Source organism: Lepidochelys olivacea (assembly GCF_965140295.1).
Source record: "Lepidochelys olivacea isolate rLepOli2 genome assembly, chromosome: 1".
Classification (NCBI taxonomy): domain Eukaryota; kingdom Metazoa; phylum Chordata; order Testudines; family Cheloniidae; genus Lepidochelys; species Lepidochelys olivacea.
The window spans coordinates 208,171,994-208,185,126 of record NC_140411.1 but is presented as its reverse complement, the minus strand read 5'-3'; the positions used below and the strand labels follow the sequence as shown (position 1 = coordinate 208,185,126).

Below are 13,133 nucleotides of genomic sequence, written 5' to 3'. Positions count from 1 at the left end.
TGGTGACAGGAAAACCCTCGGGTTCCTCAGTGTCTGCTGCTTATGTTTCCTTCCCACAGTGCCACAGCAAGGGAAGCTGCTCATCACCACCGAGTTTGGCAAATTGCTGGTGGAGCCCAATGAGATCTGTGTCATTCAGGTGAGGACTAGGCAGGATTCCACCTCCTGCTGGCTTATTTTTGGAGGGAACCTCCGAAAGCATGCTGCTGACGTTGAAACAGTGAGTTTTGCTCGACCTCAGTCGAACCCCAGAGAGCTGGACTAACCCAGGGGGCCTTAAACTTTGCTCAGCAGAGGCTGCATTAGGAACTTGCCACGAACCCCTGGGCTGACCTAATTTGTGTACAGTGCACCAGTCACAGCCACCCTAATCTTTAATAGAAAAGCATACAGTGTGGCATGGGCTGCTTGAATCCAGTTTGAGCATGGCATGCTGGGATATGTAGGCTCAGCAAGCCATGCCACCATGTTCAACTTGAGGGCAGCCCTGGGGGGCACCCTGTAGAAGTCAGTTGGCTGCATTTGGCCCACAAGCCGCACATTGGCCACCTCTGCATGAATCTTTTGTGGGCTGTAACAACCATCTTGAGCTGCTCTTGGTATCTACTTTTATTTTTTCCTTCCTAGCAAGGGATGCGTTTCAGTGTGGAGGTGTTTGGAGAAACCAGGGGCTACGTCCTGGAGGTGTATGGCGCGCATTTCGAGCTACCTGACCTGGGACCCATCGGTAAAGATTCATCATCAAGTTTACAATGGGTTCTGTGGGGCCAGAGTGCTACAAGAGCAAGGGACTGAGAGCCAAAATCCATTCCTCCTTTCTCCTCAGGCTTTCCATTCACATGGGATACAGAAGGCCAGGTCCATCCTCTTCTTGTAGCAAACTCCCTTTTACGACATAGGAAGGCTTAAAATTTCAGAGACCTCTCTGCTAAGAATGAATTGGAAGCCTCAGTATGAGACGCTCAATAGGAATTCTGGAGATGCTCTTCAGTTGCTCCCTGACAAATGGACACTATCATTTCACAGAGTAGCCCCCATTCCCAACAAAAAACTTGGAAGGCCATTAATTCCCTGATCCCCCAGGAGTAGAGAAAGGGATCTTTCCCCCCACCAAAATGCCCTCTCCTGTGTGATGTGTGCTCTGCAGATCCTTCGCCTTGCTCACTGCTTGCTCTGGAGTCCTGTGGACCTGTGGAATGAGATTATAAGAGTGATTCTTCGGCACCCTTAGCTGTAGCACTCCAGCCAGGATACGGCGATTTCATGTCGTTACAGTCAATGCCTGTTTTATATGATTATTTATACCATTTTGCCTATGTATTTGTAACAAGTTTTTTCATTAGTTAGCTTTTTTCAGAGACACTTTTGGAATTCTTGAGTCTCCAAGAAGGGAGAAATCTATTCTAACGTTCACTTTTTGAAGAAAAGTAAATGACTGTACTTGCCTGCAATCCTTCTTTTCAGGAGGTAGCAATTATAGGAGATCCTCTCCCTACCAGCCACCCCACTTCCCCCCAGAGATCATTTATATTTTATTCTTGTTTAACTTCACTTTTCACTTGAAAACTGACAGCTGGAGGAAAGTACTGACTGTTAAACCTCAGCAGCAGGTAGTAATGCCTGGCACATTTATCCAAGGAAGTCAAAGTTCTTTGTAATAAAAAACAATAATAATCATGAGAAGAAGAAGACTGCTTAGCACTCATGTGGTGCTTTACACTTGAAAATGTTCTACAGACATTAACCAACTCTTACAATACACCTAAAAGTGAATAAGTATCATTAGCCTCATTTTATTATTATTTTCCACACGTCCAGAAATGTGCTGGTGCCTGATGGCTTTCTAGAGATCTTTCCCCAAGGTTATACAACCAGTCAGTGACCGAGCCAAGAATAGAAAGTCCCTGATGTCTAATCCTCTTCTGCCACCCCAAGGTAACACTCCCCGACTATTGAGGGTGGGTAACAGTGTAGTAATCAGAGCTGTGAGAGTTGTCTGACTCCCATGATGGGAACATGGACTTAAGTGCCAGAGCGTGTACCAGTGACCCCTGTCTGAGAGTAAGGATTACAGGTAAATAGTTTTGTTGAGAACAATAAGCCTCTTTATGGAGTACAGTGAAGTGCCTCTAAAGTCATTCAAACTCCAAAAGTACACCGGTATAACCAGGGAAGGACAACAGTCCCCACCTTGTAAAGACATCACTCAGAATCTTGCTGCTTTTTTTTTTTCTACCCGAGGGGCCAATGGTCTGGCTAACCCACGAGATTTCTTAGTGCCAGTTGCCTGGTATGAAGATTGCCAAGTAGCAGGTGGCTACACAGTGATCAGCAAGTACCAGGGCAAGTTGTTTTCAGCCCAACAGGTAAGGAAATCAGAATCCTTTTCACAAAGACTGGATCACACTGAAGCTCTATTAGTTATAAGTGCACATTATAGGATGTACTATTTACCAACATGGCAAATAACTTTGGGGACCAATACTTCTCCCACTGAAGTCAGCGGCCAAATTCCCATTGAGTTAAATGAAAGCAGGATTGAGCCCGTTGTTTGTTGGCACATTTCACCCTCCAGCTAAAATGCTCTCCATCCATAGTAAATGTTTCTTAAAGAATTGTTTGACTCTGAAGTTAGTAAAAAGTTAGTGATTCTTTGCCTCTAGGTGATGATTTTTACCTCACTGCTTCCAAGTGCTATTCAGTGGCCTATGTGAAAAGACAGGAGTGTATTTCTGTGGGGGGGCATTGGTCTAATTTCTATTGGGCAGGTGTTCCTGTTACAAAAAATTACCATTACAACTATTTCCTTATGGGTGGCGTCAGCAGTGAAGCCAAGGAGTAAATGGGCCTTGGACACCGAACTCCCCTCTCATCACTAGAAATGGGGCAGAGCTGAGGCCCATTGGCAGGGTATGGCGAGGAGGAATGTGCCCTGCCACTGCCCAGGCAGTACCTGTTCTGTGGATACACAGGGGGCTTCGGCTCCAGGCTGTCAACAGAGCACCATTTACTAACACTAAATGCATTTTGAATAACAGAGCAGTGCCCTGTATGTTAGCAGCATGTTGGAGAGTGCTGGGGATAATCTTCTGCTGCCTTTGTTCTTCTTGATTTGATAGGATTTCTCCCCATTCAATGTGGTGGCCTGGCATGGGAACTACACACCATACAAATACAATCTGGATAACTTTATGGTCATCAATTCTGTTGCTTTTGACCATGCGGTAAGTTCTAAGGCTGTCAACATAGGCATGTATGAGGTGGAGCAATGAAATTGGCGCTTATGAAATCTAAAACCATTGGGAGCTGTGGGTGCTCAACACCACTGAAAAACTAGGTCTCTTATTAGGAGCCTAAATATAGATTTAGGAGCATCACTGGGGTACCTAAGTTTGAAAATGTTGACCTAACTTCTCCAGTGCCACACAATGTATCAGTGGCAGAGGTGGAAATAGAACCTGGGACACTCCTGTTGCCCAGTCTCCTGCCACACGCTACCCCTCCTCTTCGTCTAGTCATCTGCTTGCCACACCACAAGGCCAAAGTCTAATTCAGGCCAAATGTCTGTAAATCCTTGGAGTTGGGGACCAAATCCTGCAGTGGTGTAAATGTCAGTGTAAGTTGCACAGCAGGTAACTGGTGAATTAGAAAATGGATGTCAGTGGAAAGTCCGTGTAGCTTGCACCACATTGGCATCTCAAGCACCTGTGACGTTCAGTCTCTTTGAGATCAGCTTGGAAAGCACTGAACAGGGCTGTGCAAGGCAAGACAGTTCCCACACAGAGTGGGCCCAATTCTCCAATCCACTACACTTGTTTTACATTGAAACACTGGGTGAAGCTGGTGAAACAGGCTGGGAACTCAGGCCTTACGTCAGGGAATCTTACACCCTCCTGGTTGTTGCTTTTCCTGTTATACCTTGAATAGGTAAAGGGGGGAATATAAGTTACAGTCCTTTTCCACACCTGCTAAATTGATCAGACTTAGTCTAGTTTACCACTTACTCCTGATTTCTGGCAGACTTACAGCAGGCATGTCATTGACAGCACTGTGTGTCCCTTCTGCGTTTGGACCACAGCTGTCTTTTGGTAAATTATATAGTTATTATTAATTACTATTATTATTTAACATTTCTGTTGTCAGAGTATTTGGAGTCTACAATCAGGTTGAACTCCATTGTGCTAGGCCCTATACAAACATATAAAAAATGCCAGTCCCAGTGCCAAAGAGCTTGTGCTCAAAAAGACAAGACATAACAGGTGGATGAGACAAACAAGCAGGCCAGGGTGGGGAAGACAGAGTAACAGCTATAATAGGATGTGCATAGTTCCAGACATCATTTGTGTCATCGGAAATCTGCTTCAATGGGTGATTCTGACCTTTTAATTTGAACAGCCAGAGGAAGGAGATGGAAGTAGGTAATATGGGACACTGGGATAATATAGTCCCACAGGCATCCAATCACTGCTAGGAACTGATCCAGCGGGTAGTGTAGACGTACACTCAGATTTCCAAACCAGTTATCAAGTGTAAACTGTTCAGTCACTATAATGAAGTGGTTCACGAAAGCTTATGCTCAAATAGATTTGTTAGTCTCTAAGGTGCCACAAGTACTCCTTTTCTTTTTGACAATTCTTTAAGTAACCCTCAGATGAATTTAATCAGATCTTGCCAACTTGAATACATCTAATGTATCTAAATATTTTTTTAACCTGTCCTTTCCCTATTTTGGCTTACATTTCTTCCTTCTGGTTGTTAATATTGTATTGAGTATCTGATCACTATTAACCTTTTTAGTGAAGACTGAAGCAAAACAGGCATTAAACACTTTGGGCTTCTTGATGTCATCAGTTATTAGCTCTCTTTCCCCCTACACTTTCCTTTGTCTTTCTCTTGCTCCTAATGTACTCAAAGAACCTCTTCTTATTGCCTTTTATGTCTCTTGCTAAATGTAACCCATTTTGGCCCTTCACCTTTCTGATGTTGTCCCCAACATGTCTGTGCTATTCTTTTGTTTTCATCCTTAGCAATTCATCCATGTTCCTACTTTTTGTAGGATTTCTTTTTGATTTTCAGATCATTAAAGAGTTCCTGATGAAGTCATATTGGCCTCTTTATTATTCTTCCTATCATTCCTTTGCATCAGGATAGATTGCAGTTGTGTCTTTAATATTGTCTCATTGAGAAACTTCCTAATTCCTCTTTCCCTGAGATTTTCTGCCCATGGGACCTTACCTGTCTTTCCTTATCATTTCTGATCTATCATTTCATGAACGCTTTCACCCAAATTGCCTTCCACCTTCAGATTCACAACCAATGTCTCCCTGTTGGTCAGAATCAAGTCTAAAATGGCTGTTCCCGGGGTTACTTCCTCCACCTTCTGAAACAAAAAGTTGTCCCCCATACATTCTGGGAACTTATTGGGAATGTTGTGTTTTGCGATAGTAGGGTCACTTGGGGGAAAGGAGAGGAGCAGAGTTGTATGGTCTCCTCTGAAGCCAGCATTCCCTGCGGGATGAGGAAGTGCTGCAGCATTCTGGGCTCAGGACAGCCCCTCTTCCTCTCTGCAGTCAGTGCTGCAGTCATATGAGGAAAAAGAAAAGGAGTACTTGTGGCACCTTAGAGACTAATCAATTTATCTGAGCATGAGCTTTCGTGAGCTACAGCTCACTTCATCGGATGAAGTGAGCTGTAGCTCACGAAAGCTCATGCTCAAATAAATTGGTTAGTCTCTAAGGTGCCACCAGTACTCCTTTTCTTTTTGCGAATACAGACTAACACGGCTGTTACTCTGAAACCAGTCATATGAGGGAATCAGCAGGACCCAGACAAGATGGTGGAAGGTCAGGGGTGGCAGAGTGCTTGTCATGGGAGAGACAAGAATTAGAGCTCTTCTAGGCCAGCCAAATAAGGAGGCATCTCCTTCCTCCTATGCCCAGAATGGGATCTGGTGCATGGGTGGCCTCACACCAGCCAAGAAATCCCACTCACCCTCCAAACCTCTTCTAAAATACAGATGGTGAAAATGTTTCAGAGGGTGAGAGGCTGAATTGGCAGGTGTGGCTCACAGGATGCAGCTGAACTGACAGGTCTGAACTTAGCCATGCTTTCTGATTTGCCATCCTGTTTTGTTTTGTTTTTTGTAGGACCCATCTATTTTCACTGTCTTGACAGCCAAGTCAACCCGACCTGGAGTGGCACTTGCTGACTTTGTCATCTTCCCACCCCGATGGGGGGTGGCTAACAACACCTTCCGGCCACCTTATTACCACAGTATGTCTGCCCTTACTCAGTTACCCTTGAGAAGTGGGTCGGGGGTGGGGGTCAAACAAACCATGCTTCCTGTTCTCCACAGGAGCCACAAGGAGAAAGATGGCTTTGCCTGCATCCTCTCACTCAGCTAACATGGGCCACTTGCAGCCAGCCAGTCTTTCTTGGGGCAGGAACCAAAGGAAAGCTGTCCCCATTTACAGCAACTGAGGACAACTGTACAGGAGGTGACATGGCTTGTGGTTACACACGTACATTTATTTGTATTAGAGAAGCACCTAGAGGCCCCACCAAGGTTGGGTCCCCATTGTAGTGGCACTGTGCAAATGCTTAGTAAGGGTATGTCTGCATTGCAAGCGAAGATGTGAGTGTAGCATGGGAAGGAAGACCCACACCAGCTTTCATCTAGGTAGAGCAGGTAACAGTAGTAGTTAGTAGTAAAGGCATGGTGACCCAGGCTTCAGTGCAAGCTGGCTGCCTTAGTACAACGCCATGGGGGACCATGGATATGTATTCAGGTTGCTGGCCTAAACCGGAATCTGTGCCTCCATATCTTCCCAGCTATTTTTAGCTGCACTACCTAAATTAAAGCAAGCATGGGTGTACTTACCCAAGCTATAATTGCATGTTAATTTGCAGTGTAGATGTACTCTATAAATAGTCCCTGCCCGCCAATGCTTACCATCGCACCAGAGAAGAGACAAAGGGCGGGAGAAAGCAAGTATTATTCCCATTTTATAGATGGGAAATTGAGGCACTGAGTGGTTAAGTGACTTGCTCAAGATCACACTGGAAGTCTGTGTCAGAACGGGCACTGGACTCTAGATCTTCTCAGCTCCTCTCCAGTGCCATAACCATAAGGCCATCCTTCTTCACCACTTCATGTGTATCTAGTTGGAAAGTGGTGCTGTTGTTACCTCAGCAATATCTGGGGTGCTTACAGGCAGAGATTTGGAACCAATGTCCTTCTCAGCCATGTTCTTAGTGGCAGGTGACTACATCATGGAAGAAAAATAACCCTTTGCCACCATCACTGTCTGCTCCTTGTTGGTTGGCCCTGCTCTCGTTTCAAATAATGAAAGAAAGGGAAAACAGCTGGACGCCAATTATGCCAGGTCACTCAGAGTGTGTTTGAGAAACACTAAGTTCATATTTATAGGATTGTTTTTCACCTGTGGAATGATAGTGTCTAACCTGGCTGTCTGAACATATTACATTGGCTTAGGAAGCGCCCAGTCTTGCAAAATGCTGAGCATCTTCAAATCCCATTGAAATCTGTGGTGCTCAGCACCACTGTAGAGGGATAATGAGTTTAAGCAGTTCTTTCTCATACATTTACATGGGATCTAGTCTTTTACCTGTAGAACTGTTGTTGTCAGTTCTTGTGTCCTGTCAAAAACCTGCATTCAGAGAACATGAAGGCTGCACAGTTCGGTACTCAGATCATGAAGTGGCAAAGTTATGATTTCCCACACAACCTTAACTTTCTCCTATGTATGAATGCATATAGAGGCTTTTATTACATGGGCATACACAATTTCTCTGTCTTTGAAGGTATTTATATGACCCTCATCCCTGTAATATCCAAATGTCTGAGAATCAGGAATGTATGTGTCTTCCCAGCACCCCACTCAGGGAGGGAAGTGCTGTTTTCCCCATTTTACAGATAGGGAACTGAGGCACAGGGTGGAGTAAGTGACTTGCTTATGGTCACACAGGAAGTCTGTGGATGAGCCAAGAATTGAATCTGGGTCATTTCAAGTCCCAAACCTGTGTCCTAACTGCTAGGCCAGCCTTCCTATGATATAATATATTTTACAGCCTTAGCTACACCTATGTAACATCTTACACTTCTGTGTAATACCCTCCTAAATGCAGTTCATGAGCCATTTATATGAAAAATTTCTCAGTAAACCATTCATACACACGATACTGCAGATTAAGGATGAGTAGTAGTGAACATGTGCTTGCAGATATAGGCTACCTATATTTTTGCTAAAGTAGTTTTGTAATTGAATGCTTCATCCCCGAATTGCACTGAAGAAAGGATGCGCTGCTGATGCAAATGGAAATGTGAAGAACACAGCTACCACCATATGGCTTGAGCTTACAAAAATGTGTAGCCAAGCTCACTAACTAACTACACTGAGTAAACCCATTCGAGGTGAGTGGGTATGACAAGTGGTAGTTGTCTGCTGAACTGGGACTAAAATACATACTTAGAGAGACGAGAACATACCTTAATGAGAATTCAAGAGCCAAATTCAGCAACCCTTATTCCAGAAGAGCTTACTGCGTTGCTTTCAGTGGGACTAGTGCTCATCATGAGTACTGGTGGCAAAATTTGGCCCATAACCATTAGAGAGAGATTGGACTTTTATGACCAAGAAAATAGAGTGAGTATAAAAGAATGAAACAATGTCACAAGATGTTAGGGTACACAAGTGGCTCAGAGCTTGTACAAAAATGAGTAGCACTATGATCTAATCCATAAGGCACTGGAGTGGGCATCAGCAAGTCTGGATTCTGTTCCTGCCTCTGTCACCGGCCTACTGTGTGGCCTAAGACAAGTTACTTCAGATCTGTCTCAGTTTCCCCATCTCCAAAAGAGTGATACTAATACTGACCCTCCTTTATAAAGTGCTTTGCGGCCTATAAACACGAGGTAGTATTATAGGCTTCTCTGCACAGTTTCAGTACCAATATAATTAAAGCAGTGCAACCCCCTAGTGTGGCCGCAGTAATACTGGTTTAAAGGTGCTTATATTGGTATACAGTATGAACTCCTTACCTACCTGCATCCAGCTGAGCAGGTTGTACTGCTTTGACTATATCGGTTTCTGAATCCATAGAAATGTAGTGGTACAAAACCTGCATGTAGAGCACCCCTAAGTGCACCACATACTGCATCACCGACACTACATCTTGCATCACTTCTGCATTTGTCTGGAGGTCACTCATCCAAATACTGAGCTGGTCCAGCCCTACTTAGTTCGTGATCTTCAAGGGGATGACCGCCACACCGCGATGACTGCAAACGGTGTTGCGTTGTAACATCAACTGTGTCTCCACTCCTCTAGGGAACTGTATGAGCGAGTTCATGGGGCTGATCAAAGGGCGCTATGAAGCGAAGGAAGAAGGGTTCCAGCCAGGAGGGGGCAGCCTGCACAGCATGATGACACCCCATGGGCCAGACGCTGAGTGTTTTGAGAAGGCAAGCAAAGCCAGGCTAGCGCCCGAGAGAGTTGCGGAAGGGACCATGGTAAGAGCCCTGCAGAGCACATAAAATGACTGCCTGGCCAGGTAAACGCTCTAGCAGCAGCACAACATGCTACCAACATGGGTCTCGGAAACGCAGCTCAGACCCTTGCTCTCCGACTTGGACGTGTGCCCAGGGAGAGATTTGAAGAGCTGAACACCCAAAATTGGAACAGGATTTTCACAGGGGCTCAGCTCCCGCATTGTGACACAACATGCTGAGCTCTTTTGACAATCTGGCCACTTAATTTGGTGCTTAAAGGGGGAGCTGAGCTTTTTGGGAAATTCTGGCCTTATCTTCTGGAACAAAAGCACACTCCCCTCCACCCCCAGTTCCTCAGACCAGCCAAGGCCTAACAATGACTTGCTCTAGAAAATGGTCCTCCAGCAGGCCCTGTCCCAGATTTCTTGGATGGTCTTGATGTTCCAGGATGTTCCCAGGTTCCAAAATCCCTTTTGGGACCTGCCAAACACCAGCGTTGCCATGGTACATCTCCATGGGCATTATGGACACTTTTAGTGGTCTTAGTTGGAAGCTTTCTCCCCTTGACTGAGCAGATAGGAGTCATGCTAGGCTGGCCTCAGCTGGGAACCTCCCCAAACTGAGAAGCTAAGAGCTAGAGTCTGACCAACGCTGGACCTTTGGTGTGTTTTCTGTGTATACCTAATAAAGCATGATCACTATGCATGTATTCTCTCCTCTCCTTCCTGCCCTAATGTACTTGCTGTGGTTCCCAACAGGCCTTCATGTTCGAGTCCTCCTTCAGCCTGGCTGTTACCACGTGGGGCCTCAAGACCTCCAACTGTCTAGATAAGACCTACTACAAGTGCTGGGAACTGCTGAAAAGCCATTTTAATCCTAGCTGCAAGTAAACAAAAGTGAACTGCTTGTGCGCGCTCAGACCTGTCACTCTGATGGGAAACAATCAATGATACCTACAGGGGCAAGGGCTGGCAAAGGAGCAAGCATCTGTCAGTGCAGCGAGCGCCATTGCACTGCAGCCATTCCAACAGCGATTGATTAAATGAATTACTCTTGCAAACCTGCGTATCTAGCCTTGAACCGCCCCCCAGTTCTGAGCTTTCAAGTATCCAGTTAAAGTGTCAGAGCTGCAATGCCCATGCCTTGGGACTCCCCCAGCGGGTGTGGTGGGGTGAAATCTGTGCCTTGTACCGAAGCAAGAGAGTGGTAGACTTCCTCTCTCAGGACACTTATGAAAATATGACACGTTCTTCACAGGGGGGATGCTCAGGAGCAACAATTTATTAAACAATACTCAAGGAATGATCTTTCAGCAAGAGGGTAAGAATGAAGAATAGGAGTTAGAGGAACCAGCCAGGTCCAGTCTTAAATCCAGCAGACCTACTGCCAATCAAGGGAAGGTTACCCTTCCAATGACACATGGCCCAACCTTCAGCACCTACTAACACATTATCCTTTCCCAGCAACTTTTGTCTGGGTTTGTCAGCACTCAGGATGGGATCTACAGAGCAACCTAGGCACATAAACCTCAGTTCTAGGTACCACTGTGGTGCACAAAACTCCTTGGCTGCTGCTGAACCCTGTAGGTGCCTAAACTCACTCAGTGTCTGAGTTTTTGCAGGCAAAGTTCCCTAGGCACATATGTATCTGCCACTGGGACCGTGTTCTGCTGCCTCCCTCTAGGCATCTCTCTTGCCTAAGCCTCAGAGCAATTCATGAATTGGAGGAGGGATAAGCATTTGGCCACCTAAATTGTGTGCGGGGTGTGACCAGGTAGGCATGCTCAGAGGCTGCCGAACTCCACCCAAAACAGGTGGGGGGAAGGGGGGAAGGAAAAAAGACAAGTTCTCTTAGCCTAGTGGTTAGGGTACTCACCCAGAATATGGGACACCCCAGATTCAAGCCCCTCCCCCCTTCATTGGATAAGGCTTTTAACATGCAGTGAATTGGTTATTACAACCTTGACTCCCCATTGCTTTGTGGGAAGGACCTTATAGCAGCTTAGCTTGATTCTTTACCAATTACTGGAGAACATGCAGACCAAACAAGTGCCCCCACAAGATGTTGCACCCATTTAACTAAATCTGTTTCTAAACCAATTCAGTTAAATCGGTACAATTTTCCTATGTAGACAAAGCCTGATTTGTTAAGTCCACTAGAGCAAGAGGAGAACCCAGAGCACATATCTGGGATTGAAACAGTTTAACAAGCCCCCTTGACAGCAATAATTTACACGCCTTACTTTAAGAGGGGCATACACATATCACAACTTATTTGCCAGAAGAGGGAGAGAGAAATGTAAATGGTCTAGTGCGTAGAGCACAGGATTTGGCATCAGGACACCTACGGCTTTTGTTTGTTTAGTCACTGCCAACAATGAGCTTGACCCTGTGCAAGATGTTTGGTTAGAATATGTTTTGTACATGCAGAGTATTATTACATAATATCCCCCATGCAGCACGTGTGCTAAAATAGAAAACTCAGAAAAGGCTGTTTACTAACAATCAATTTGCCAGAAGGATTCAATTCACTGAACCTGCCCAGGGTGAAACGAAGGACTTGTCTACAGATGGATTTGTTCCAGATTAATTTTGAAAGTGGGTTAAGCCAGGAACAAGGCACTCTTGTTCTGGAATGAGTGTCCACACATGGCATTGTTCAGGAATCGCTACTGTACTTTAAATTCATACCCTCCCTTAATCAGCGTTAACTTTCAAGCATAGACACACCCTAAACCAAAATGCTCTAGGGACTGAATGGGAAGTTTTTGTTCTCTCATTGCGGGGCTAACCCATGAGAGCCATAGACTATTTACCTGCTTGAAACTCCCCTGCTATAGGCACATCTCTATCGCTGACACTGGAAGTTATGGGCACATTAGGCATGCAACAAGGTGTTTTTACACTTGCTCACTCTCCTCCCCAAATTTCTGATCGGAAATATCTTTTCTAATATCTCCACCTCAACTGCAGCCTGGCAACAACTCAAGCTCTGGCAGCACAATGTGCTCCTCACAAGGAACTGAAAAGGCAGCTTGGAGAACTCTGAAAATGAGAAAAACAACAGGCCAGTCTAGCTCCAAGCACCAAACTCCAGTTAATGGGGAGTAACCTCATTCCCTCTGAGCTATGCAGAGAGGGGCTAAGGCACGTGTATTAGCAAACCAATTGGAAATGCTCCCTCCTCGAGTGACCAGAGGCATCATATTCTTCTGTAACCCCTACTGAGCAATTTGTACAGCTGGCCTGAAACAAATACAGCTGCAAGGGAGAATTTACATGTGGCAACTGAAGGCCCAATTAGCTGAGGAAATGGGTCCTGAGAGATCATATCAGTTTGTGGCAGCAGGTGGTGGATCATTTAGCATGCTCAGACAAGCACTGTGGGCAAATCTTTCTTTCCCTAAATACCATTTTCTTCATGCATTCCTACCTTTCCTTTCACTGACCCTCGGCTATATTTTTTTATGTCATGTGGGAGGGGGAGTCTGTTGTAGAAACAGTTTTGGAAAGGGAATGATCTGCATTTGCTTTATTTAACCTAGCTGGAGAACATAGGAGGGAGCCGGGTCAGAGAGAATAAACTAAGGAGCAGACTGGAGCCAGGCTACAGCTCTGCATAG

At 45.3% G+C, this 13,133-nt stretch overlaps 1 protein-coding gene across 2 annotated transcripts in view; it reads left to right on the top strand.

Moving 5' to 3' along the window:
* Positions 1–10,571, top strand: part of HGD (homogentisate 1,2-dioxygenase) — a 37,897-nt gene extending 27,326 nt beyond the window's left edge. For both annotated transcript variants that reach the window (XM_084617681.1, XM_084617682.1), the window contains exons 8-14: positions 60–139; positions 628–727; positions 2,242–2,366; positions 3,120–3,224; positions 6,147–6,273; positions 9,351–9,532; positions 10,270–10,571. In XM_084617681.1, coding sequence (XP_084473807.1) covers positions 60–139; positions 628–727; positions 2,242–2,366; positions 3,120–3,224; positions 6,147–6,273; positions 9,351–9,532; positions 10,270–10,401 — 851 coding nt within the window. In that variant the 3' untranslated portion in view covers positions 10,402–10,571. The remainder of the gene's footprint in view (positions 1–59; positions 140–627; positions 728–2,241; positions 2,367–3,119; positions 3,225–6,146; positions 6,274–9,350; positions 9,533–10,269) is intronic.
* The last annotated feature ends 2,562 nt before the right edge of the window (positions 10,572–13,133 follow it).